Consider the following 27,876-nt stretch of genomic DNA (forward strand, 5'->3'; position numbering starts at 1 on the left):
TCAAAGTACCTTTTAACTTTAAAGTTTAAAGGACATTTACCACCAGGATGAAGGATTGTAAACCAAGCACAATGACACACTGCTGTGTGCACCCTCTGGCAGGATCTGCTCTTCTTTTAGCTTTTTATGCCCTTGTTTTTCGAAGAAAAGGGTACTAAGGGGCACTAAGCTCCATTAACACCTATGGAACCTGGAGCCCCTCAGGCTCATTTGCAGCCTTTTTTTTTTTTGAAAAACCAGGGCATCTAAAATCTAAAAGAAGAGCAGATCCTGTCAGAGGGGGTGCACACCAGCATGTCAGTATGCTTGGTTTACAATCCTTCATCCTGGTGGTAGATGGCCTTTAAAATTGAAGTTTCTTCACAGTGCATTTCAAAGAAGATTTGGATAGAAAGTGAGCATGTGATGGGGCAATCCACTCCTAGAAGATAGGTTTTAGCTGATACAATATGCAGCAACTTATTTGAGCCTTTACTACAGGGAAATAATGCCACTTCAATCCAGCCAGACAACCCCTAGTGGGCATTGCATAGTACATAGTTATTTGTGTATGCAAATTGAACTCGTGAACGCATTTTCAAAAAGAATGGATCACCCGGGAATCCCATAGCCAGTTTGTAAGGTCTGCATCAGCTATTCCGCAGGAATGTCTAGGTCAGTGGTGGCGAACCTATGGCACTGGTGCCAGAGAACCTATGGTACTGGTGCCAGGCTCCCAGGCACAGAGTTTGCCAGACATGGCACCTTCCTGCAGTCTCAGGTAGTCCAAGTAGTGCCCTGATATTGTAAAGTGACCCATCCTGTGCTGCTTGGTCCTGTCCAAAGAGTGAAAAGGTGTGGGATTGGAGCTCAAAGATTCTGATAGCAATACGTTTGTTACTGCCTAAATTGCCGTGTTGGCACTTTGGGAAAAGCTAGTGGTTTTTGAGTCTCACTTTGGGCACTCTAAAAGGTTCTCCATCACTGGTCTAGGTTATAACCCCAGTTAGGCAAAATATAAGTATTCTTAAAATTCAATGCACAATTTTCAATGACAATGTACCTCGCAGAAGGTATTCATGAATTTTGAGAAGGGTTCTGGGAGGAAAGGTCTGGGCGGTTATTGGACCATGACTCCCTCCTGGTTTGTGTAGTGCTGTAGTACTGTAAGGGCATACATAATAAGTGGAGATAAGAGATGGGGATATTAAAAAGATTTGAGAGAGGACCCTATTTTTCAGAATTAGGCACTTTCCCACAGAATAGGTGATAAATTGGGACTTCTTTTCTACACATTTGATGATTGGTGGGTTTGCCCTTAAAATAGGTGATGAATCTCAGATCTGCTGGGGTTTCACAATATTCCTCATATGCCTATATGACCAAGCTCAGATAACTAGACTGTACAGTGACCACAGCCTATGGACAAACGCTGCCCATATCCAATAATAAATAATAATTAAAAAAATCTGTATTATCTCAAACTAAACCAAGTGATTTTTAACACTTTACAAACTTTTACCATAAAGTTTAATAAAAATAATCATCCACAATGAAAAAAAAAAGAAAATATAGATTTTATTCTGAAATAACCATTCATAGGTAATTGCAGACATATCAGAGTTCTCTTATTGCACAATTGCCATCACGTATGATGGGTAACAATTCCTGGAAGATGCATTATCAAAATTGATTGTCTAAACGTACAGTATCCTTCTAAATCCAGCGGGCGGACTAGTTACACACCCAGTCTAACATATAAACCCTATAAACCTCTATTGCCAACAAGTCTGATAATGTAACAGAGAACACATAAAGTGAGCGCCATATACTAAAATAGAATTATTCTGCATTAAAAACTGCCAGGTCTGCTACAGCAAGAAGAAAATAGGCTCTGGTCTTGTCAATCCTCTCTATACAGGTAAAATAATGGAAGTCTATGGTGAGGGCCGCTCCGACCAGGTGACTACAGAGGGGAGAGCGGCTCTCAGTGCAGGCTGTTGATATGCAGCGTATAGAAGGCCCAGGGCTCGGGAATGTATATGACTCCAGGGTATTTCTTCCGCAAAATTTTGTCATTCCATAACCACACAATCCAGACGGCAATGAGGAACAAAGTGACAGAAAATGAGAGTAGTAAGAAGAGGCCATTGCTGTCCAGGCGCAGCCCTTTGCGCTTCTGGTGCAGGATGAGGGCGAGCATGGCAAAGAAGGTGAATATGAAGATGATGAAGATTTGCCCCTCAGTCACCAGGTACCTGGAAGAAAGCAGAACGTAGACATTGGATGTTCAGCTTATGCTTTATTTCATTGGAAGAAATCCAATTAAAAAATTGGGGCAGATTTATCAAGCTCTCTGAAAGTCAGAATATTCGTCAATTTTTCATTTCTTTATTTATATAGCACATACAGATTACACAGCGCTGCACAGAACTTTCCAAATCAGTCCCTGTCCCCAATGGGGCTCACAATCTAATCAACCTACCAGTATGTTTTGGAGTGTGGGAGGAAACCGGAGGACCCGGAGAAAACCCAAGCAAACACGGAGAGAACATACAAACTCTTCGCAGATGTTGACATGGGACTTGAACCCAGGACCCCAGCACTGCAATGCTGTAGTGCTAACCGCTGAGCCCCTGTGCTGCCCATCAATCTCCTATAATATTCTCCCATATTACAGATTGTTTTACCATACTAAAAGGCAGCCTCTTACTGACTGTGACTGGTCATAAAATAGTTTTATTTTGGGGACCCACTTTTAGTTTTGCCCCACTTTGTCTAAAACCGGCCCTGAGTGGCCCATAAGTTTGTAAATGTTTTATTCTTAGTTGCCCATGGCAACCAATGAAAGCTCCCCTTTAAAATATTCATGAGCACTGGTTAAATGAAAGCGGAGCTGAATATTCTGACTTTTAGACAGCTTGATAAATCTTCCCCATTGTGTTAAACACAAAGGGGACCTGTCACCAGTTGTTTCCCCACTGAACTAATTCTGGGTAGGAAATATCCTTTCTAGCACTTCCCAGGTTACCTATTAAAAAAGCCTCTCCAAAGTCAATAGCAAAAAGTGACTCTTCTAAGCTCATTTTCACAAGTTGAGTCGTGCTGTGAGGCTGCAATGGGAAACGTCACTTCAGATGCCCATATTCTGGCCGGTGTAAGGCCATAATTAATGAATTTTTTTTTCATGGATTTTTATGGATGCGTTTTTTTTCGGGACTCATAGGGCTAGTCAAAAAGTAATAAGAATTTAAAATAGTTGTTTTCATTTTTAGTTTTATTTGGGGTTAAAAGTGTAATTTATAGTGTTTTTTACTTTTCGAATTAACTCAAAATGAACATTATTTTTATTTTGTTTTGGTCGTTTTGATATAGAATATGTATAGTCTTGTGGCAAACGGGGCGACTACGGCAATGTCTTTTGTAGTGTAGCAGGGAATTTTTTTTTTCATTATATTGGGAAATGTCAATGTATTTGTATGAATATTTATTAATATTTTGTGTTTATACTTTATATCTCCCCTATGGAGGTCATAAAAGACCCCTGAGGGACATTTTCCCTTTTTTTAATTTGCATTTTTTCCCCTCCTGTAACTGGGGCATCTAAAAGAGCTCCGATTACCCCCTAAAGACCTGGCAGTCATGTGACCACAGGGTCTACCAGTGAGATCCAGTGAGGAACGGAGAAAGCAGAAGGGGTAATATTCCTCTCCTGCCTTCTCCCTAGGGTCTCCGACACCGGGAGGCTCATTCCTGCTCCGGCAACTGGCGCAGGAGCAGAAGGAAACTGCAGTGGTGCCTAAAGTCTGCGGGGGGGGGGGGGGGGGGCCGAAAGGAATTACAGATAATAATCTTAACCACAAGCCTGATGATCTTTGAAGGTTGTGTGAGCTACTGGTTCTATGAGCTTCTGTATAAAACGTGACTCATACAAGGCAAAAACTGACTCTTCTCAGCTCTTTTGTATGTGGCATCGGATGAGATGTTTTATAGGAGAACAGGTGAGTTTTCACATAAAAAGAGGGAATTCAAGAAAAATCATTTTATACCCTATCTGAGGGGGCTGGTAGTTCATAGACCTGCACATTTATTTGTCTGCAAAGCAATATTACCCAATACTACCATGTATATTGGATCTGCTGCCCATCCATTACATTATTTGGTGCAGAACTTCTCAATGTTCAGCCACCACAAAACACGACTGATAACTGTATATTATTATATCTGCCTCCTGTCGGGCTGTGGAAACCTGCAGGTCACAACATGACAATATTCACTCTCATTAGATGCAATGTAAAGATACTTGCCAGTAATACAGACTGCTAGGGAGTAGCAGTGACCAGGCAGATAGAGGCATCTCACTTTCCCGCTTCACAGTTGTGAAACAACCAGAGAAGTATATGAACAGGATCAGAAAAAATGGAATGTACCTGAGAGAAGGAAAAAATATTTATTTCAAATTTAAGTTTAAATTGCCACTGAATCTCTGTATACGTGAGGTTGCAAAAGGTCTTCTTTATAGCATCATAAATAGACATGTGGTCATAAATGCAAAATATCACTTATATACTGGCCATGCACTACAGGGGGGGGCAGCGGGGCTGGCCATGCACTACAGGGGGGGGCAGCCGGGCTGGCGATGCACTACAGGGGGGGGGGGGGGAGCAGCCGGGCTGGCCATGCACTACAGGGGGGGGGGGGGCAGCCGGGCTGGCCATGCACTACAGGGGGGGGGGGGGCAGCCGGGCTGGCCATGCACTACAGGGGGGGGGGGCAGCCGGGCTGGCCATGCACTACAGGGGGGGGGGGGGGGGGCAGCCGGGCTGGCCATGCACTACAGGGGGGGGGGGGGCAGCCGGGCTGGCCATGCACTACAGGGGGGGGCAGCCGGGCTGGCCATGCACTACAGGGGGGGGGGGGGCAGCCGGGCTGGCCATGCACTACAGGGGGGGGCAGCCGGGCTATACACTACAGGGGGGGCAGCCGGGCTATACACTACAGGGGGGGCAGCCGGGCTATACACTACAGGGGGGCTGGATGGCTATACACTACAGGGGGGGCTGGATGGCTACTGGGAGGCTGTGACCAATGCATTTCCAACCCTTGGCTCATACTCAAGTCAATAGATTTTCCATGTTTTTTGTGTTAGGTACCTCGCTTATACTCGAGTATATACGGTACATCAAGTCTCAAGCAGAAGCAGTAGACTTTTCTTCACCATCAAGTGAGCAGTACTGTGGCCTTTTTTGTTTCTATATGACCCTGTTGATATTCCTTAGAGTGAGGTGACTGATTGTTATGGAGCAGACTACTTTAGGTTAAATGGGATTTAAGGGTCAAAATACAAAAAGAAGACATTTTTACCCAGCTATGGCTTCCTGGTACCATGGTATGACCATGTAGTCCCCTTTAGGACAGACTTAAAAGACCAGGGAATTCTGACTTGGATCCATACCCAATGCCCTATTTATCAAATCCACCAAAACTTAGAAAATGGTTACCAAACATATTACCTTTGGGCTAGTAAATCAGGGGGCCACTCATAGAAAAGTTGGCATAGATAATCCCAGGCCTGGATGGTAAGTGCAGATCATGTGGTTAGAAAACATGAAAGACCTGAAGTGATCGTCCACACGGGGCTGCCTAAATATGGTGGTCATCCAAACATATGGATAAAAAGGACTGAATGCAGTTTCCATTAGTTGAAGGGCATGGAGGAAGACAGTGCTATAAGGGTATGGGTTGTGAAGGTGGAACCATTTTGATGCCAGTAGAGCAATTTTAGGAAGGAAGTTTGCTGGGAATGAGTGAATGGTATAAAGAGGATTTAGAAGATATTGGTAATGTTGTACTGTACAATGCTAGGTGGCTCTTACCACATGGAATGGCCCAAGTACTCATCATAGTAGTACAGCAACTCAAAGGAGTCCACCTGCAATGTAAGGACAGAGAGTATTAGGCAAAATGCAGTAAATGATGACAGGATAATACACAATTTGGTCAACAACCCTGATTTTATCCCCATGCACAGCACCGTATGGGGGCCAGTCATACGACTGCACAAATTGCAGCCATATCATACCCCCATAAGGGTCTATGGTACCTGGTCAAAGTGGGATGAGCACAGAGTCTTACCACACCGTGACCTAGCCTGGCGCTGCACCATAGGGTATAGACTATGGTTCCATATTTACAATCACTCACCCTCCCTTCTCCACTGGCCTGGTGCTATGCCGGGTGAACATACAGCCTTGTGTTTACTGTGGGATTTAGAATCTGCATCGTGTGAATTATTGTGAGTCCCTGCCAGTAACTCCCCTCTTACAATAAGTGGGGCCAAGCTAGTCATTAGTATATAATAAAGCCACGTTACTGTGGCACCTGACACGGCTGCCACTGAACGGTTTCTTCACCTCCCAAATGTCCACAGCAGAACCCCCTACCCACAGCTCCCCTCCGTCTTCTCACCAGGGTGGGGGGCTGTAGATTCTGCATAATTGGATTGTCCCGCACAGAAAGGTGAAGTTGGTATCCACTGAAGATTAATCTGTGATTGACAGAATCTCCCACCAGGTGAATACTCGCCCCCATGACGAACGTCATAATGCTGATGTAGATCACAGAGTTGGGGAGGGTCTTTGGAGATCTTTCGATCAACTGAAAAATAAAAAAATGGGAAAATTTTATTTATTACAATTGCTATACAATAAAATACTAAGAGATTATGTTATGATAGAAGAGGAATACCAAAATCTAATTTCACAGGCAAAGAGTCGGTCCCCTACTTAAGGACACCGGACTTACAGACAATCCCTAGTTACCGGCAGACCTCTCTGGCCACTGTGACGTCTAGTGAAGCTCTCTGGATGTTACTACAGTCCCAGGCTGCAATAATCAGCTGTAAGGCGTCTATAATGAAGCTTTATGGATAATCCTTGGCCCCATTACAGCAAAAAATTTTAAACTCCAATTGTCACTGGGGTAAAAAAAATCTACAATTATAAAGTATACAGTTTCAACTTACATATAAATTCAACTTAAGAACAAACCATCTGAACCCATCTTGTATGTAACCCATCTTGTATGAACCCATCTTGTATGTCTTAAAGTCAGACAATGGTGTTGAATAAGAGGTTCATCACCAAGGAGTTTTTCCAATTCACAGAAAGCCCCTTTAATGCCAGTGGAAGTCTGAATCTCCATATTTTACTCCAGTAAACTACCAGCCCCCTCAGATAGGCGATGAAACGTTCTTTCTAGAATTCTCACTTATGTGAAATTTCACCTGTTTACCTACGGAAAAAAAGTCTCCTCCAAAGTAATATGCAAGCGAGCAGAGAAGAATCATATTTTACTGAAAAAATTTATAGATGCACTTGTAGATGCCTCTTGTATAGCACCTAGAAATATGCTCTTGGTATCATGTTAAAGATAAGAATCTTATCTTACAATGATTTGTATTGTTCATTTGTACGGATTTTGATACATGCTATATATTACTGTAAGTTTTATGTGGCAGTAAGGATGAAGCTTCTCCCTGTAGCAGCCTCTGTTTCTGAGTACTAATAATCCCACTTCACCTTCAGCAGCAGCAGTGGAGTTATAATGTTATAAGCCATATGGAAGTAGTCGCCTGCGCTGGGTTTATTCAATGGGAACCAATCCAGGGGAAGGATTATCTGCAGAGAGAACAGAAAACATGACTTCACTAATAAATCACTTGATCTCTGGTGGCAAAGGAAAGATACATCTGGAGGAAATACACAGTAACACATTATTGCAGTTGGAGTCTGATATGTGGAATTTAGAACGTTTTTTTTTTTTAGAATTTTAAACACTCGGCTTAAGGTATGTAAAGCTAAAGCAAGTGTGAAGTTACAAAAACAAACAAAGAGTTAAAGAGGGTTTCTGGGATTTTGATAACTTCTGCATAATATAGGTCATAAATATAATTACAAATGGAAGAGACTTCCGGCACCCGCCCATCAGCCGATGTTGGGAGCCACAGCATTGGCACTAGCATAGTGTAAAGAGGTGGAAGCAGACGGCGCCATGTGTACAATCAATAGGGGTTCACATACATTACATTATGACAAAAACAGGTGCAAGTACAAAATACAAAACTACAGTGATCAGGAGACAAGTAGGAGGAGGACCCTGCACGTGAGAGCTGACAATCTATATGGGGGGGGGGGGGGCAGAGCAGTTAATGTGTGTTGTAGGCGAAATGGAACAGGTGGGTTTTCAGGTTATGTTTGAAGGTTTGGAAAGTGGGGGACAGTCTGACACATTTGGGTACAGAGAATGGGAGATGCACGGGAGACGTCCTGGATGCAGTTGTGAAAAGAGCGGCTGGATATAGAGTGAAGATGAAGGCTCTGTGAGGAACTGAGATTACGTTCGGGGCGGTATTGGGTGATAAGTATTTGCAAGGAGATTACAGAATTTACTTTTTTTGGGATTATTAATCTTTGTAATGAGATTTGTAAAATATACTATTAGAAACCCCGAATATCACTCCCCATATATCACTTTCAAATTTGCACCCCTCAAATCAAAAACAGCTTTTATTAAGATTGTTAACCCTTTGAGATTTTCATAGTAATTAAAATAAAATGTAAGAAAAGTTAAAGGACATCTACCACCAAGATGAAAGACTGTATCCAAATGAGCCTGAAGGGCTCCAGGTTCCATTAACAACTATAGCACCTATGGACCTCTTAGGCTCATTTGCATACAACCCTTCACCCTGGTGGTAGATGCCCTTTAAAATAGTCTGTTTTTGTCAGTACAGTCGGTCCCCGGGTTACGTACAAGATAGAGTCCATATGTTTGTTCTTAAGTTGAATTTGTATGTAAGTGACTGTATATTTTATAATTGTAGTTCTAGACAAAAAAATTTTTTTTCCCAGTGACAACTGGAGTTTCAAAATGTTTTGCTGTAATGGGACCAAGGATTGTCAATAAAGCTTCATTACAGACACCTTACAGCTGATCATTGCAGCCTGGCACTAAAGTAAAGCTTCACCAGAGGTCACAGGGGGCAGAGGAGTCCGTCTAACTATGGGTCATCTGCAAGTAGGGGACCGCCTGTAATATGTTCATTTAGCCCTAAAATTTACACATTCTCAAAACTATAAGAACCCCCCCCCCCCTCTTAAAATTTGTTATGCATTTTCTCCTGTGTACGTAGACATGTGGATGCTAATTGTTGTAAAGGTGCACATGTACAACAAGTATGGGTTGCAAGTTGTAGGGTGCACATTTGCTATGGACTGCCATGGGGGCTTAAATCAGATACCATGGTTGTCATAGCCCCAATCGGCGACCCCCGAAAATGGGGGGGGAGGGGATTGCCGATTGAACAGGGAATTTCCCTGCACGCATTTAAATCCTGCGGTTGTGTTGACTGCAGCATTTAAAGGGTTAACACCCGCGATCAGTGCATGCTCCGACCGCGGATGTTACCTTGGGCAGGTGGTTCAGTTTCAGTGTAGAGCTGAACCTTCATTGGGTCTACAATGTACTATTACTGCATGGAGTGTGATGTGACGAGCTACATGCAGTAATAGTACATCAAGGAGCTGCAAGAGTTTAACAGATCTTTCTAAAACAACCTAAATATAGTATATTTATAAAACAAAGTAATCACCGAAATACCATAGAAAGTTGCTAGATATTGCAACAGATGGTTTAATTACTTTTGTTTTTCTTTTTAACTTATGACAGTACCATAACTAAAGCCAATACATATCTTCACAAGCTTTGTGCAGCGCTGCGTAATCTGTGTGCGCTATATAAATAAAGAGTTATTATTTATTTGATTTATTATCTTCTCCTTTACAACAAATCCTTCATTGAATATATTTGTCTCTTTATGTTTAACGGAGGACCCGGATGAAACCCAGGCAAACACGGAGAGAACATACAAACTCTTTGCAGATGTTCACCTAGATGGGACTTGTACCCAGGACCTCAGCGCTGCAAGGCTGTAGTGCTAACCACTGAGCTAGCGTGCTGGCACTACAAATTTACTACATTTCAGCCTTCTGGGGTGCACGGTTAATGTCTTAGTTGTATTTTCATTGAAAGCACCTAGAATCAGAAAAAAAATCTAATAAACCTAATTGTTTATAATATAATAAGGTGGACAACTAGAACTCTCTTCGCCCTGGGGCAGTTGCATTATGACGGTCATAGAAATCTTATCCTATCACTATAGAAGTTTTATTGTCTGATATTCTTCTTGCCAACTCAACAACTCTGATGAGTTGTGTCCAATTTTGGACACAAAGTTAGGACAATACACAGATAGGAGAATACTTTCCTAGCTATTTCAGTATCCCTGGCTAAGAGCAGGCAGGTAGTCAGGTATCTCATGGTCTGATCAGTTAATGGAAGTACAGTCCATCCATCATCCGCTAATAGGAATGCTTGTCACCTTTCCTCTCCTCCTTTAGGAAGCCATGTCTTACACAGCATCTGGTGGATGACAGGTGTGGGGCACTTTAAATTAATCAACACCATCGAGGTAACATGCACCAATTGACCTCACACCCAGAGCCTCATGTTACCACAGGATAATGTGACATGGCAGCTTCCTAGTGCATTTGTAAAGGTTAACTTATTGTTCCAACACAGGCATCAGCTTATAGTGAACGTCTTCTACTACTGTAACTTCTTATACCAACCCTTTGTCTCCAGCTTTTACCCCACTAAACTACAAGCCTCCTTTAGGTAGGGCAAGAAATGTCCTTTCTTAAATTCCCTATCTGCTTTCCCTTCTCCTTTGGGTCCCAGACCCAATGTTTGTATCTTTGACCCTATGTTGGGGTCTTGTTTTCCTATAAAATTGGAAAAACTCAAAAAAAAAAAAATCACTTCCTGATGTTAAATCTCGCCCAGTTAGGCTTTGTTCACACGTCTGGTTGGATTGCACTTAGAAACGCAATCCAGACGGAACAGGGAGGGACTTGGCCTGATCACATATGCGTTTTTAACTGAGCAATATTTTAGATATGTTGGTCTCTATAATAACTAGAACCAGGCTTCTGGTGTCGTGATGAAGATAATCTTAAAAATCGGACACTTAAAAGATACAGCCAGGAACTGAACCTTTAAGAGATGTTGCATTTTTCAAACGCATTACTACAGAAGAGGAGAAGTGTTTTGCCCAATTACATTGCTGTTAACATTTGTGTTTACAAAATGCTATGTAAACACAATGTTAATGCATACATATGTTAACATCGTGCTTACATTGCATTTTATAATTGCAAATGTTAACAGTAATGTAATTCGGCAAATCAACTCTCCTCAGCTGTAGTAATGCGTTTCAAAACGCAACGTGTGACTGCGCAATATCTATAACTCAGTTAACCTAACTGTAACCAAGTAGGTCACGGAGCGGATGCCTGTACAGCTCATCACCGGAGCTGAACTGTCATCCTAGTTTTCAGCTGACATCCCAGCGCAACACCCGCTTCCATCGCTAATGTTAACCCACTAAATTCGCAATGGCAATGTGACCCCAGCTTTTACCTGTAGGGAAATTCCCTGCCTGATCGGCACCCCCTTCTCACAGCATTTTCAGGGGGGGTCACAAACAGGACCTTACAGACAAACAGTGAGCCAGCCTATAGTAATACGAATTCTTTATTTATATAGCACACTCATTTGCATGATTTTTTAAGCCTCTTCTTTCTTAAAATCAAGGACATAGGAAGCTTAAACAAGAGCAGATCCTGCCAGAGGGTGCACACACCCGTATGTCAGTGTGCTTGGTTTATAATCCTGCTTCCAGGTGGTAGATGTCCTTAAAGTTAAAAAATGGCTCCGTCCTTAAGGGGATAAATGCAATACACCATGTGCAGGTTACTGATCGCATGTGTTTCCCAACACTGTGGGGTCCAGAATAAGGGAAAATGAAGTGACATTGCACCTCAAGAAGTGACTGCATTTGAGGATTTTTTTTTTTTTTTAGTGTTCTGGTTTTAGAAGGTTAGTCAAAGCTAGAATAATATGGTTTCTCGATCAGGAGGACCGGATGATGAAATCCTTGTAATGCTTCATGTCTCCTGCTGTGGTGCTGCAGGGAAAACGGACACAATGGAAAAGCAATTGTCCAAAGCAGGCAAATCCTTTTGAGGGGAAAATTTTGTGAAACTATTGCAAGTAGCTTAAAAGAATCAGATTCTATGTCTAATCTTCATAGTTTTCAAAATAATACTGGTCACCCATTACTTCTCTATTATCCCTTGCACCAACTTCCTGAATTTCCTGTATTAGTTGGTATTGTACACCAGGCCTTTATTTTCATTTTTGTATTTAGACACAATGGTCAAATCCTCTGCAGTTTTTTTTATAGTCTATTCATACTTCATAATGACCTACAAAAACTTTAGAGAATTATTAATAGTTAAAAAAAACACAAAACAGCCAATGTTCCATGGATGAATTTGTCACCCAAAATTGCATCTCACATTTTCTTTATGCACTTACCATGACAATCGGGCGTCCAAAGTCCAGAAGCCAGTTCTGTAAGGTGAAGTAGAACCACAGATCCAAGTGGAAACGGTTATTTCTTGATTCATCATTGGGCTGAATCACACCAAATCTGAGGAACCATCAAAAATACTGCTCAATAACATCATCAGATACAACTAGACAATGACAACATTTTGGGTCATTTACTACGCACTTAGCTGGTTTGAATCTGTTTTTCTTCATTTCTGGAAGTGTAAGCAGCTGAGAAATGTTACCACAGCTGCTGCCTACACTTCCAGAAATGAAGAAAAACTGATTCAAACCAGACAGACGTGTGGTAAACATGCAAAAACACATGAGTTTTTAATGCACCAAGAAAACTGTGTGACTGCACCCATAGAAGAGATTTATTTGAAGGGTGTGTTCCCATACGGCGTTATTGCATGTGTTTTCAAACGAATCACTACAGCTGAGAATAGATTTGCCTAACTAGATTGCTGTCAGTATTGCATTTACAATACGCATGCATTATTACAATGTTAACATGTGTGTTAACACAATGTTAACAAACGCATATGGTAACATGATGTTGACAGGTGCGTTAATAAATGCGTTCTGTAAACTCAGCTGTTGTGATGCATTTGTAAACGCACGCGTTAATACGATGTGGAGGGTGCATTCCCGCGTGGCCTTTTTGATGCTACGAAACGTGTTTGTCAGGGTGCATGCGTCAGAATGCATGCGTTTTTATATATTACAATGGGTCTGGTTACTCTGGAAGCATTTTTCTTCATTGCTGGTAGTGTAGGCATGTAAACAGGTGAACTCGGCCTTAAGTTTTTCCATGCAGATTTTAAAGCCAAAACCAGGTGAGAAAGTATAAGTGTGACGTCACATGTACCTATTTGATTTTGTTTAGAAAATTTATGAAAACACACAAGCGCGAGCCACGGTCCGATTGCATATGTGTTTCTATGGAAATGCAGGAGATCAGTAACCCATACCCATTTTCTAAATGGGATCAAAGCGGAAAGGAAGGAAGATATTACTTCACTCTTTTTTGGTTCTGACTTGGGTATCAAAATGGTTGCTCCAAATGAGCAAGATCCAAATCTCTAATTCTGCAGTCACACCAAGAACACAATTCTTCACCTAAACCACTGACACACCTTTTCTCCTGCCCTGTGTAAATTATGACCTGCACATCAATGTATACAAGATACACAGTACAGGCAGTCCCCTACTTAAGGACACCCGACTTACAGGTGACTAGTTAACCCCTTAACGACTTGGCCTTTTTTAGTTTTTTCACTCACCAACTTCAAAAAACTATAACTTTTTTATTTTTCCACATAAAGAGCTGTGTGATGGCTTATTTTCTGCGTAACAAATTGCACTTCAAAGTGACGGTATTTAACATTCCATGGCATGTACTGGGAAGCGGGAAAAAAATTCCAAATGCAGTGAAAATGGTGAAAAACCACATTTGCGACGTTTTCTTGTGGGCTTGGATTTTACAGCTTTCACTCTGCGTCCCAAATGACATGTCTACTTTATTCTTTGGGTCGGTACGATCACGTGGATACCAAATTTGTATAGGTTTTATAATGTTTTCATACATTTAAAAAAATTAAAACCTCCTGTACAAAATTTTTTTTTTTTTATTTTGACATCTTCTGGCGCCAATAACGTTTTCATACTTTGGTGTACGGAGCTGTGGGTAGTGTCATTTTTTGCGAATTTTGATGACGTTTTCATTGCTATAATTTTTGGGACTGTGCGACCTTTTGATCACTTTTTATGAATTTTTTTATATTTTTCAAAATGGCAAAAAAATGCCATTTTCGACTTTGGACACTATTTTCCTTTACAGGGGTTAAACGCAGTGAAAAAACATTATCATATTTTGATAGATCGGGCATTTTCGGACGCGGCGATAACTAATGTGTTTATGATTTTTACTGTTTATTTATATCAGTTCTAGGGAAAGGGGGGTGATTTGAATTTTTAGTTTTTTTTATTATAATTTTTTTTTTAAACTTTTTTTTATTTTTACTTTTACTATTTTTCAGACTCCCTAGGGTACTCTAACCCTAGGTAGTCTGATTCATCCTATCATATACTGCCATACTACTGTATTGCCGGCGGCAATCGAGGTGAAAACACCCGCAATCGGTGCTAGCACCGTTTGCGGGTGTTACCGGTAAGCCTTTGCTGCAATATGCAGCAAAGACTTACCGGCTATGGAGAGGGCTCGGCCCGCCCCGGGACGGCGCGCGTCGGGAAAGGGTTAAAAGACAGATCCATCTGTCCACTGTGACCTCTGGTGAAGCTCTCTGGATACATTACTTTACTCCCAGACTTCAATGATCAGCTGTAAAGTGTCTGTAATGAAGTTATATTGATAATTCTTGCTCCCATTACAGCAAAAAAAGTTTGAAATTCCTCCAATTGTCACTGGGACAAAACATTTTTTGTCTGTATCTACAATTATAAAATATACAGTTTCGACTTACATAAAAATTCAACTTAAGAACAGACCTATGGAACCTATCTTGTACAAACATTTTAGAAAAGTATCTAAAAAAAAATAGGTTGCGCATGCGTCGTGCCGCTTCATTCAATTCTTCAGGAGTAGTGGAAATTGATGACCACAGCGCTCGACAACTTCCAGCACTCCCATAGACATTTAGGCAGGATGGACGCTCTACCTGCGGATAGGCGCTGGGTGAGGGGAGGTTGTGGAAGACAGTTTTAAGCTCCAGCTTATACACTATGGCAACACTCAGCAAGACACAAGGTAGATAAACTGTATCAGCAGGATCTCTCACGTTACAAAGCAGATTGGGGATTTCAAAATGTGCTGTTCATGTTGTTCAAACACATAAAAACAGGAAACTTTTGTGGACCGCAGCCACAGTGATCAGGTCAGCCGAGGGAAGTTACTGCTGCAGGTGAAAGGCACATCACATCCTCAGATATCATAAGATGTCCAGCTGTGCCATCAGCTCAGAACAGGACCATCAATGGTACCCAGGGAAACCCAGCTTTTTTTTGGACAATCGTCATTAAAGGGGTTCTAAAAACAAGAGTACTCACCTCCTACGGTGCTCCAGATACACATTGAAAGTCCTGATCTAATTTTTTTTTAAAGTGTGGAGAATCTATTTAAATGAAATCTACCATCGAAATCAAGTATGATAAACCTGGGAAGGCATTGCCAGGGGCAGATTCACAGTTCAAAGGTGATATAAGAAGGAAGGAGACCATGGATAACACAAATAAGAAGATTACCACAGTCACAGTGCCCGGATCTATGCAAGTGTCCCTGGTACTTCATGTTTGATTTTGATCAAAGATTTTCTTTAAAGGGGTTTTCCCACCAAATAAGTTGGATAGGGCCTAACTTGCTGATCGGTGGGGGTCTCAGTGATGAGACCCTCACAGATCACGAAAAAGGGGAGTCCAAGTTAACTCTGTCTGACCCCTCGTCGCTCTTGGAGGTGGATGGTTGCGCATGTCCATTCTGCTACATTTAGATCTACGGAGCTGACGGAGAGGTTTAGAACAAAGAAAGAGTTGGGACAGCCCAAACACACAGAGGTTTTGCACAATGTTGGACTGGGGTTCCTAAAATCATTCTAGGGGTCCACCATTCCTCATACCTGGAGAATAGATGCTCCACATTAGGTTGTCTTCTGCAGAACCTCTGGAACCCAATTTGGGTCCCCTGTCGGCATGGCTGTAGAGGTGCTCTACCACCATATAGCCAATGTCACCAAGCAGTATAGCTTGGCATGGTACCAGGGCTGGTAGACTGATGAATGCAGTGCCACACAAAGTTCTGGAAAATTTACTACAGAAGATCATGAAAAATCTGCAGTTCTGCAAAAGTTGTGGAATGAAGAAGAGGGATTGGTGTGACTGATGGCACCTATAGGGCACATCGTGGCACCAACACCACGGGGCACACCGTGGCACCAACACCACGGGGCACACCGCGGCACCAACACCACGGGGCACACCGTGGCACCAACACCACAGGGCACACCGTGGCACCAACACCACAGGGCACACCGTGGCACCAACACCACATAGGGCACAGCATGGCACCAACACCACAGGCACACCATGGCATCACACTACAGGGCACATCATACTACCCACACCCGAGGGCACAGCATGCCACTCACACCATGTCGTCCACACCGCAGTGCAGCCATGCATGCCACTAATCCCTGGGTCCGGTTGCAGCCGGTACCTGGCCGGGGATGCCGGTGGCTGGAGCTGTCTCCTCCGTACAGCGCTCTGCATCCTGCCGCTGTGTGTGCGGGTTTCCCGTGTGATCTGGTAGAGACAGGACCCCGAGTCAGCAGCCAATCAGCGTCAACGTAAGGGCGTGGCCTACGGGAAGGGGCGGGATCATAGCGTAAACTACGGTCATGTGACACGAGGACTGGTTCCCGAGCGGCTCAGTTAGTTACGGTCACGCAAGAGCATGGGCCCCGGGGCGGGAGTGATGTGGCCCCTGTGCCCGCCCCGCCGCGCACACTCACTCCCCCTCAGGTGTCACTGTTTGTACCCGGAACTGGAGTGACGTCCGCGCGTGTTGTGTGCGGGGCAGAGCGGAAGTGAGCACTGGCGGACTTCCTGCTGCGGCTGTTGCTGGCCCGGGATGGCCCTGGAGGGGCTGTCAGTGTATGTGTATAAGGCGGCGGCTGAGGGCCGGGTGCTGACCCTGGCGGCGCTGCTGCTGAACCGCACAGAATCGGAGATCCGCAGCCTCCTGAGCGCCGTCACCCAGCACGGAGGGCAGCGCTCCACCCCCCTCATCATCGCCGCCCGCAATGGCCACAGCAAGGTGGTGCGCCTGCTGCTCGAGCACTACGGGGTGGACACCCAGCAGACCGGCACCGTGCGCTTTGATGGGTGAGTGTGACAGCAGTGTACAGCATGGAGGAGCACAGACCTGCCCCACTCAGCTATCATCACAATCCAGCATGACGAGCCAGGGACACTTACTCAGAGCCCGGCACTGTGACTGTGGTAATCTTCTCATGTGTTATCCAGGGCTTCCTTCCTTTTAAAATGATGCCCAATGCCCCTGAATAGCTCCTGCTAGTGGTACCAGAGCCACTCCGTGCTGTACCTTCACAGGCAATTACACTCTCACCCTCCCTCTGATTCCTCAGCACTTCTCCCTCTCTTTTCCCTCTCTTTCCCTATATAATCTCACACTGTGGCAGGGGGGGGGAGTGCTCATTTCACAGTAGTGTAACCTTCTGTGAAGATACAGCTCTGTTAACACCCCCATAAGCCCTTGTTCCTCTCGTCCTACAGGCAGCACTGATGGGTAAGAGTCTGGAGTCCTAATTATGACAGAAGAACACAATAACAATGTTAATTAACAATAAATCAATTAACCGACTGCCCTATAAGTATCCTAGGAGTCAAGGAAGAGGCGTGTTTTTTTCTTCTGTCCTAATTAGGTTTACTGCCAGTATCCTCTTGCTCCCCTGAGGCCTGGGCTGTGGTGCACGTCCAGCAGGGTAGAAGCAAATGTCTTACCAGTGGCAATCTTGGTGAAACTACATTCTGAGGCTGTCCTTCCCCCCGTGGTGGCGGAAGTCCAGTATTTTCGGAGTTTCTGGATAAACTCCCCTCCTACTGCGTCTCCCATTGGAAGCGGGAACCGCTGTATTCTCAGGTACGGCTTTTGAATAAGCAGAGAAGTGGAGGTCAGATTTGTGTTGCACTCAATACTTTGGGGTATAGCTGCTGTTTGCCGCATCTCCCCCTTCCTGAAGCCACCATCTACAATGTACCGTAAGGTGGTTTCTATATTGTTGTGAACAAAGCTCTTGCTAACCTTAGGGCTCAGCGCGTCCCCTGCATCCTTTTCTTATGTTAGAAGGATTTGGTTGTTAGCCCGGGTGTCGCCTCTGACCAGGTGCATTGCATTTCCTGTTGGGAATGTTTTAAGGCTGTACTGTTCAGGTATGCTCTCTGCACCTGCCAGGCAGCAGAGTCAGTCTGAGCTTAAGGTTTGTTCCTTTCATGAGTGCCCATGTTCCTTCATTTGGCATGTCCTAACACTTGTTGTTTGTGTTACAGATGTCCAGCCTTGGTAAAAGGAAGAGAAAGTCTCATCATAGAGACTGTATTAGCTGTGAGCAGCCTATACCGGATGATTGCCCTGATGATGTTTGTGCCCCTTGTGCAGCTCCTGCTCAGACTTCAGGAGGAGACGTATTTTTTCAGTGGATGAAGGAAAAAATGTCTGCTGTATTTGATGAGATGAGTTCAAAGAAAAAGAAGTCTAAAAGACATCATAAACATAGAAAACATCATAGGCAATCATCTTCTATATCTTTGCCTTCTAGTAGCTGCTCAGAAGCCCAGATAATTTCTGGGGATAGCCCTGAATCGGAAGGTTCTGGGCCAGATGTATCTGAGGATTTTTTTCTGTTTCACAAAGATAAAACCTCTAAATTGATCAAGGCGGTTAAAAGTGTAATGGAGACAGATGAGTCTCATAATGACTCTGTTAACCAAGATGCACTTTTTTATTTTCCCAGAAAAAAAGCCAAAGTATTGCCTAGTCATCCTGATCTTAAAGTCCTCTTTGAACAGGGTTGGTCTAAGCCTGAAAAAAGATTTGATTTGGGGTCTCGTTTTCGAGCAGTATACAAAATCGACCCTAAAGAATCTGAAGAATGGGAATTGCCTCCCAAGATTGATATCCCAGTGGCTAAACTATCTAAAAAATCTATTTTTCCTGCAGATGAATCTTCTTTACTTAGAGACCCTCTTGACAGGAAAGCTGACGCTATGCTCCGCAGAAGCTATCAACTCTCAGCAGCCATGGCTAAGGCATCTCTTGCTACTGTGCCTGTTGCACGAGCCTTAAGATTATGGCTAAGCCAGATTGGTCGGGACATTTTGGATGGAGTCCCTAGAGAAGAAATTTATGAGAATTTGTCTTCTGTTAAACTTGCAGGCGATTTTCTGTGTGATTTTTCTCTTGACTCTTTAAAACTTGCATCTAAGAACATGCTAACGGCTAACTCTGCACGTCGTGCCCTGTGGATAAAACCCTGGACAGGGGATGTAGCCTCCAAACATCACTTCTGTTCACTTCCCTTCCACCCATCTTCCTTGTTTGGGAAAGACCTGAAGGAGGTGTTGAAGAATCTTAGTGAAGATAAGGGGAACTCTTTTCCACAAGTAGCCAGTACCTCCAAAAAACCGAGCTTTCCACCTAGAAAAGCAAGACCAGAAAGACCTTTTCGTGCATTTCGTAACCGACGTAGAGGAGTTCAGAAGTCTAAAGACAGAACTGTATTCCACAGTAAAAAAAACGAGAAGCCTGACTTCTGACGCCATGCCAGGTCTGTCTCCAGTAGGTGCAAGGGTGGCAGACTTCGCTCACTTATGGACAGACATCACATCCGATGCTTGGGTACTGTCCACAGTAAAAAACGGTTACGCTTTGGAATTCGACAAGATTCCGCCAGAAAGATTTTTGAGTACAAAAATCGAAAAATCTCAGATCCTTCCCTTGTTGCACGAATTTATCCAAAAAAGAGCTCTAGAAGAAGTCCCTTTGTCAGAAAGAGGAAAAGGAGTGTACTCCGCCATATTTGCTGTACCAAAGCCAAACAACAGGTGGAGATTAATTATAGACCTCCGCTATCTAAACAAATTCTTGACCAAAATTGCATTCAAGATGGACTCCATAAAATCGGCCACCGCCATTCTACAGCAAAGCAACTACATGGCCAAAATAGACCTGGCCGATGCTTATCTCCACATTCCCATCAGGAGAGGTCACAGAAAATATCTGAGAATAGCAATTGTGACCAATTCAAGAACTCTTCACTACCAGTTCACCTGTCTGCCATTCGGCATTACATCAGCCCCTCGCGTCTTCACCAAGACCACCATAGTTCTGGCGGCTGCACTGAGACTTCGGGGGATACAGATCGTGCCCTATTTGGACGACTGGCTGATCATAGCAGAGAATCAATCTCTCTTGAAACTTCATCTTCAGATGACAATCGATCTTCTACAACAACTGGGTTTCCTAATCAATTGGGAAAAATCCCTTCTTATTCCAACAACCAGAATTCAGTTCCTGGGGTATATTCTCGACTCGTGCAGTATGACTATTCATCTTCCTCAGGAGAGAATCTTGAAAATCAAGCAGTCCGTGCACTACCTTATCAAGACAAGATGCACAACGGTCAGAACAGCCATGAGGGTCCTGGGTCTGATGACTTCAATAATAGAAGCAGTTCCTTGGGCAAAGGCACATTTCAGACAGCTACAACTCAACATTCTGGCTGTTTGGAACAAATCTCCAGCAGGATTCGACAAACCGATTGTACTAACTCCTCAGACCAGAGTCAGCCTCGGTTGGTGGTTGAGGAAGAATTTGGCGTCCGGCAGATCTTTACGTTTTGTTCAACCCCAGATCCTGACAACCGATGCCTCAGCCTCAGGTTGGGGGGCCCACCTCGGCAATCTCTGGGTTCAGGACAAATGGAATTCCACAGACAGGACTCTGTCCTCAAATCAAAGAGAATTGAAAGCCATTTATTTAGCCCTGAAATTCTTTCAGACCCATCTGAAAAAACAGGATGTGAAGGTACAGACCGACAATCTGTCATGTGTTTATTACATAAACAAGCAAGGGGGTACCAGGAGCACACCCCTCATCAAACTGTGTCAAAAGATTATCTCCTGGGCCGAGGAAAACCTTCAGAGTCTGTCAGCAGTCCACATTCGAGGGTCTCTGAACACTCGGGCAGACATTTTAAGCCGCTCTCAACTAAGACCAGGGGAATGGTCCCTGAACAGTGTTATCTTCCAACAGATTGTCAGTCGGTTCGGTTGTCCATGAATAGACATGATGGCGACCAAACAGAACTCGAAGTTGCCAATGTTTTGCTCTCTTTACAGGTCAGACCAACCCTATGCAGTGGATGCCCTGTCTCTTCCCTGGACCAACCTGTTCATTTACATATTTCCTCCGATACCGCTCATTCAGAGGATACTTTACAAAATCAAAGAAGAGAAACCGAATGCAATTCTGATCCTACCATTTTGGCCACGCAGAGTATGGTTTCCTCTTGTAATGAGGTTGTCCAAGGGCGAATATTGGAAACTTCCTGCAGTTCCACATCTCTTGGAACAGATGGGGTTTTTCCATCCATCACCACAGAAGCTACAGCTTACGGCCTGGAGATTGAGAAGAAGACCCTAACAGGTCTAGGTCTTTCATCCAGAGTTATAAAGACATTGTTGTCAGCTAGAAGACCAGCGACCATTAAGTCCTATGGTAGAGTTTGGAAAGTCTTCACATCCTGGTGTTCAGATAATTCTGTATCTGAACCTTCAGTCTCAGATATTCTTACTTTTCTACAGGATGGCCTTGATAAAGGTTTAAAACCTGCTACCTTGAAGCTTCAGTTTGCTGCAATCAATGCTTTAAATAACAATAGATTCTCATCTAATCATTTAGTACGGAGATTCTTCAAGGCTTTAAGGAACATCAAACCTCCTATTAGGCCACCATGTCCACAGTGGGATCTTGCCTTGGTCCTACATCATCTCACAGAACCTCCCTTTGAGCCTATACAGGAAGCTTCTCTCAAATGTTTATCGTGGAAGACCTTCTTTTTAGTTGCCGTTTCCACTGCTAGAAGAATTTCAGAGCTGCAAGCCTTATCCTGCAAAGAGCCATACTTACAGATAAGACCAGACTGCATCATACTAAGAACAGTTCCATCGTTTATTCCTAAAGTGGCCTCAGTTTCTAATTTAAATCAGGAATATTATCTTCCAGCTTTGTGTCCAACTCCTGCTAATGCTCATCAGCAAGTTCTGCATCTTCTGGATGTTAGAAGATCCGTCTTGACTTATCTAGAGAAGACAAAATCTTTTAGAAAATGTGAATCTCTGTTTCTCCAATTTCAAGGTCCAAGAAAAGGGATGAAGGCCTCTGCAGCCTCTCTCTCTCGATGGATAAAGCAGAGTATTTCTATGGCTTACAGAGCCTTGGGACAACCTTCACCTTTACAGATTAGGGCTCATTCTACAAGATCTACTGCTACTTCCTGGGCAGAGTATGCAATGCTCTCTATAGATCAGATCTGTCACGCAGCTTCTTGGACTTCTTCTAATACTTTTGCTAAACATTACAGGCTGGATGTCTCCTCAGCTGGCTCAGCCTTTGGCGTATCGGTGCTATCTACAGTGGCTTCGAAAATTTGTCCCCCCCTTTGATTTGCTACCTAAATCCCATCAGTGCTGCCTGTAGGACGAGAGGAAGATCTAAATTTTGCTTACCTGAAAATTTCTTTTCCTCGAAGTCCAAAGGCAGCACTATTATATTCCCTCCCAATAAAATAATTTTTTTGCTGCATAAAACACGCCTCTTCCTTGACTCCTAGGATACTTATAGGGCAGTCGGTTAATTGATTTATTGTTAATTAACATTGTTATTGTGTTCTTCTGTCATAATTAGGACTCCAGACTCTTACCCATCAGTGCTGCCTTTGGACTTCGAGGAAAAGAAATTTTCAGGTAAGCAAAATTTAGATCTTGCTCATTTGCATCATTTTAATAGTGGATTTTAGAAGGGAAAATGGGCATGAATAATAAATATGAGTTGATTACCAGAGTCACGGTGCCTGGATGTATAAGTAACTGTTCCTGGTTTACCATGCTGGATTTTGTTTGTAGATTTCCTTTAAAGGGAATAAAATAAAATCTATCTGCCTTTCTAGGCTTCTCCAATTCCCTCCCTTCTGTTTACAGATCCAAGGTCCTGTCCATGTCAGATGATTGCGGCAGCCAATCACAGGCCATGATGATGACCTTGGAACTTGTGGCATATCTCAGTCACGTGTAGCTCTTGTGCCCAGGTTATAGCTGAAAATGCAGCAGCGATCACCTGAAATAAATCGGATGTCGGTACTGACCTCATCCTGGAGCTGTAACTGAATGACTGAGGCCCTGTGCACATATTTCTTAGGTCTTCAGTTATTGTGAGACAAAATCAGTAGTGATGGATCACACAGAATCGGCGCAAGTCTTTCCATTACACCGACCTCCTGTTCTGTGTGTTCCACCTCTCCTGGTTTTGGCTCAAAATAACTGAAGACCTAACGGAGATAAGAACTGGGCCTGAGAGGATTATCAGGAAATGTAAGTGCACTCTTCATTCCCTTGCTCTTCAAAATTGAATAGTTTAACACTATTCTACACAAAGATTATTATTATGAAAGCAAAATGAATGCGTTAAGTCTCCTCTTAGCAACACTCCATGGCGTATGTGTGCAGTGGAAGACTGCTTGTACATTTGTTCTAACTTACTCCGTACACGCATGGGTTTTACCAGCCCGAACATAGAACTGTGTGTCAGTCCAGTTTAGCAGTATCCCGTTTAGGACTGTGGGTTTATTGGGACAAACTTGCTGGTGTACAACCAGTTTAAGGTTCTGATCCTGTATCTCACCTCCCAGCCTACTGTAGAAAGTTCTGTAGTGAATTATATGGTTGTTCTGTCCTCTTCTACAGGATCCAGGACAACTCCTCCCTTCCCCTCTGGCTCATCTTTCACTAACACTTCTCTTCATTCTATTGTCCTGCCTTCTTTCTCCTTCACTGAGGAGTACAATACATTATATATCTTAGTCCTTTGGGGCAACGGACTGGGTGCTTTTATCTATAACTAAACATGGTCCTTGCTTAGCCCCTGTCTTTCTGTTCCTACTTTTTGGCATTGTATCATTGTATATAGAGCAAGATATACATACGTAAGGGGCATTTCGAATTGATGGTCTAAAAGTTTAATCTATTCATTGATCAGTTCTGGCATATCTTTAGCAATTCCTGTTCTACCCCTTCACAGCCATGTGATGACCTGGGTGGACATGATACTGATTTCTCTTATTTCCTATCTGTCCTTTAGATATGTTATCGATGGAGCGACTGCCCTTTGGTGTGCCGCAGGTGCCGGACATTATGAAGTAGTGAAGCTGCTAGTCGGTCACGGAGCCAATGTGAATCATACAACTGTAACCAATTCCACTCCTCTAAGGGCTGCCTGCTTTGATGGGAGACTCGACATTGTCCGATTCCTGGTGGAGAATAATGCAAACATTGGAATTGCCAACAAGTATGACAACACGTGCCTCATGATTGCTGCTTACAAGGGCCATACTGACGTAGTCCGTTACCTCCTGGAGCAGCGTGCCGATCCTAATGCCAGGGCTCATTGTGGAGCCACAGCTTTGCACTTTGCGGCTGAAGCCGGACACTTAGATATTGTGCGGGAACTGGTTAAGTGGAAAGCTGCGATGGTTGTCAATGGTCACGGGATGACGCCATTAAAAGTAGCAGCTGAGAGTTGTAAAGCCGAGGTGGTGGAACTGCTCCTCGCGCACTCTGACGTCGATATCCATAGCAGGGTAGAAGCGCTAGAGCTTTTAGGTGCTTCTTTTGCCAATGATCGGGAAAATTACAATATTACCAAGACTTATCAATACTTGTACCTGGCAATGCTGGAACGTTTTAGAGATCCTGACAACATCCTTCACAAGGAGGTTCTACCCCCTATTTCTGCTTATGGTATGAGAACGGAATGTCGCACCCCACGTGAGTTGGATGCTATTCGCCATGACACGGATGCTTTGCACATGGAGGGCTTGATTGTACGGGAACGGATTCTCGGATCTGATAATATTGATGTGTCACATCCGATAATATACCGAGGCGCGGTGTACGCAGATAACATGGAGTTCGAACAGTGCATTAAGCTTTGGTTACATGCACTGCAGCTACGGCAGAAGGGAAACCGAAACACACATAAAGACCTGTTGAGGTTTGCTCAGGTATTCTCACAGATGATTCATCTGAACGAGCCTGTGAAGTCACACGACGTGGAGAATGTGTTGAGATGTAGTGTCTTAGAGATAGAACGTGGTATTACTCGAATTCAGAATCCACAAGAGCCCGACGCTCATTCTGCACTGGAAAACCATGAATGCAATCTGTACACTTTCCTCTACCTCGTCTGCATCTCTACCAAGACTCGGTGCTCTGAAGAGGAGCAGTCTCGTATCAATAAGCAGATCTATCGCTTGGTGCACCTAGACCCCCGCACACGGGAAGGGGGTAGCCTCCTACACTTAGCGGTTGACTCTAGCACGCCGGTAGATGACTTCCACACTAATGACGTTTGCAGCTTCCCCAGTGCCCCTGTAGCCAAACTGCTTATAGATTGTGGAGCAAATGTCAACGCAACCGACCATGTAGGCAACACCCCGCTCCACCTGATTGTCCAGTATAACCGTCCCATAAGTGACTTTCTCACGTTGCACTCTATCATTATAAGCTTAGTAGAGGCCGGTGCTCACACAGACATGACTAACAAAGAGAAGAAGACGCCGCTGGATCGGAGCACTACAGGCGTGTCGGAGATTCTTCTAAAAACTCAGATGAAGCTGAGCCTAAAGTGCCTGGCAGCTCGGGCCGTGCGTCTGCACAACATAAAATACCGGAACCAGATCCCACGAACACTTGAGGAGTTTGTAGAATTTCACTGAATGCCTGCATCACCTAAGCCCACTTAAAGTGCATGTCAATAACTCCAGGGAGGGGTGGACCATGAGTAAGGGGCTGATCCAACGCCATGTCCCTCATTTCAAGTATGCGTTGGTCTTCCAGCTTTGTACAGAACTAGAACATTAAAAAAAAATAATAATAATTTTGACCAGACATGCCATACGACCGGGGCCTGCTGTCCCCATTATTGAATAGGGATCAGAGAGACCCAAGACATGGTGCTGAATCATGAGTGGAGATCCTGTCGGGACAGGACATCTCATGGGGAACCAGATCCCCACTGTCTTTTTTTTTTTTTTTAATTCCATGTTATGAAGCTTTGCACATTTTTACGTTGAATGAATAGAGTAGTCTGAATAGTTTCATGAACCAAGCCGCAGCTTTTTATTTTTTGCTTTCATAGACGTTATTGCCTTATGGGGGGTAAAATGTGGCTCCGTGTCTCCTTGGCTCTTCACATCTTTGGTGACAGATTATGTGAGGCTTTTGAGAAATGTAACGTCATTGAATGTGTGCCATTTACCAGTACTGGACGTATTCCAGGTAGCCATATGTTGAATATGTTTCTGCTGGCTTTTTATATGGTCGATGTCTGGATTCTCACCTTTTCTGTCTCAAATAAAATCTCAGGCTGGCTCCTAAATGCTTCTGTCTGATATTAATGTGGAATCCCTCAATCCCAGTCCTCCTCCTGACTTAATTTGTGTCTATGCCCTATCTTTTCACGGGGTATGGAGCGGTACGGTGCCCCATTTGCCGTGCACTCATTGCCCTCTATGGGGGATGTATATAGGCTGTATATATACGTCCCCCATACAGCAGTGTGAATGCAGCCTAACTTGAATGGAAGCTTAAAGGTACACTCCAGTTAAAGCTAATTCGTTGAATAATGCTTAGTGCAGGGCCTGAAGGGAGGAACATGACACCTTCTCATTGTATTCCTAAAACCTAGAGTCCCACTCCTCCCTTCAGGCCCTGCACAAGGTATAATTCACTGAATCGGCTGTGACTTGAGCTTTCTTTTAAATGCAGTTACTGGCACCAGCCACTACAGAAGGAGCAGCGTTTGAGTTATAGCTCCATTTACGGTACTGTTGTTTTGGTGCCAGAGGTTCTCCACAGTCAAAAGTGGGCAGACTTGTCCTACTAAGAAGTTACTTTTATTAGAACTGTATGCTCTACGATTATAGCAATATAGAATTATACAAATTAAAATTTGAACCCCCCCCCCCCCCGCTCCATAGCGATATATGGTGCACGGCGCCGTCTTACGGGGAAAGATAGGACATGTCCTATCTTTCTCCCAGGTACAGAACGGTACAGTGCTGCACCGTACCACTCCATACGGTGCTGTTGCCCATGGCTGGCCTATGGGGAACATATATCTGACGTATATACGTCCCCCAACGGCAGTCTGAATGCAGCCTTAGCAGGACACGTCTACCATTAGTAAAATTGATAGTAGCTGTCCTTTAACAAGCCTGACATAAATTGGGAAACAGAGGCCCACATTTATCAAAAAAGTGCAATCTATACTAGGTGCAGTTTGCCTATGTAGTGTGCATAAGGGGGCCTGATTCATGTATTGTGTCACAAGTTCATCTGTACTGCTCCGACAGAGGGCTCCAATTTCTTATTTATTTTGTCGGACATGTGATACAATTAAGTAGGACACTAGAATATAAATGTGGTACACAGTTTATTGCGCACCAGAACGCCCCTTTCAGTGCAAATTTTGTGTTGACACTTTTATTAAGCAGTTTGCACTAAAAGGAA

The 27,876-nt window shown here is 43.7% G+C and overlaps 2 protein-coding genes across 3 annotated transcripts; one reads left to right on the plus strand and one right to left on the minus strand.

The window, feature by feature from the left end:
- Positions 1 to 1,537: 1,537 nt before the first annotated feature.
- On the minus strand, positions 1,538 to 23,174 carry CLN6 (CLN6 transmembrane ER protein). 2 transcript variants are annotated; one of them, XM_072148726.1, is made up of 7 exons: positions 23,149 to 23,174; positions 12,481 to 12,595; positions 7,560 to 7,658; positions 6,448 to 6,636; positions 5,856 to 5,911; positions 4,287 to 4,409; positions 1,538 to 2,237 (listed from the first exon to the last, which is right to left on the minus strand). In XM_072148726.1, the coding sequence occupies exons 2-7, from the start codon at positions 12,481 to 12,483 to the stop codon at positions 1,967 to 1,969; spliced, it is 741 nt and encodes a 246-aa protein (XP_072004827.1). In that variant the 5' UTR covers positions 12,484 to 12,595; positions 23,149 to 23,174; the 3' UTR covers positions 1,538 to 1,966. The 2 variants fall into 2 exon arrangements, with proteins under 2 accessions (XP_072004827.1, XP_072004826.1); XM_072148725.1 differs by lacking the exon at positions 23,149 to 23,174 and adding an exon at positions 16,727 to 17,017.
- Positions 16,900 to 26,743, plus strand: FEM1B (fem-1 homolog B). Its single transcript, XM_072148724.1, has 2 exons — positions 16,900 to 17,394; positions 24,446 to 26,743. The coding sequence occupies exons 1-2, from the start codon at positions 17,141 to 17,143 to the stop codon at positions 26,079 to 26,081; spliced, it is 1,890 nt and encodes a 629-aa protein (XP_072004825.1). The 5' UTR covers positions 16,900 to 17,140; the 3' UTR covers positions 26,082 to 26,743.
- Positions 26,744 to 27,876: the final 1,133 nt, after the last annotated feature.

This window comes from Engystomops pustulosus, chromosome 4 (assembly GCF_040894005.1).
Source record: "Engystomops pustulosus chromosome 4, aEngPut4.maternal, whole genome shotgun sequence".
NCBI lineage: Eukaryota > Metazoa > Chordata > Amphibia > Anura > Leptodactylidae > Engystomops > Engystomops pustulosus.

Bases quoted from the DNA above. Each gene is read 5' to 3' on its own strand.
- FEM1B (XM_072148724.1), top strand. From the start codon at position 17,141: ATGGCCCTGGAGGGGCTGTCAGTGTATGTGTATAAGGCGGCGGCTGAG. The intron at 17,395-24,445 runs GTGAGTGTGACA...TCTGTCCTTTAG, and splicing joins GGCACCGTGCGCTTTGATGG to ATATGTTATCGATGGAGCGA.
- CLN6 (XM_072148725.1), bottom strand. From the start codon at position 16,779: ATGCAGAGCGCTGTACGGAGGAGACAGCTCCAGCCACCGGCATCCCCG. The intron at 6,637-7,559 runs GTGAAGTGGGAT...TTTATTTTTCAG, and splicing joins CTCCACTGCTGCTGCTGAAG to TTGATCGAAAGATCTCCAAA. The intron at 2,238-4,286 runs GCAAGTATCTTT...GCTTTCTTCCAG, and splicing joins CCTAGCAGTCTGTATTACTG to GTACCTGGTGACTGAGGGGC.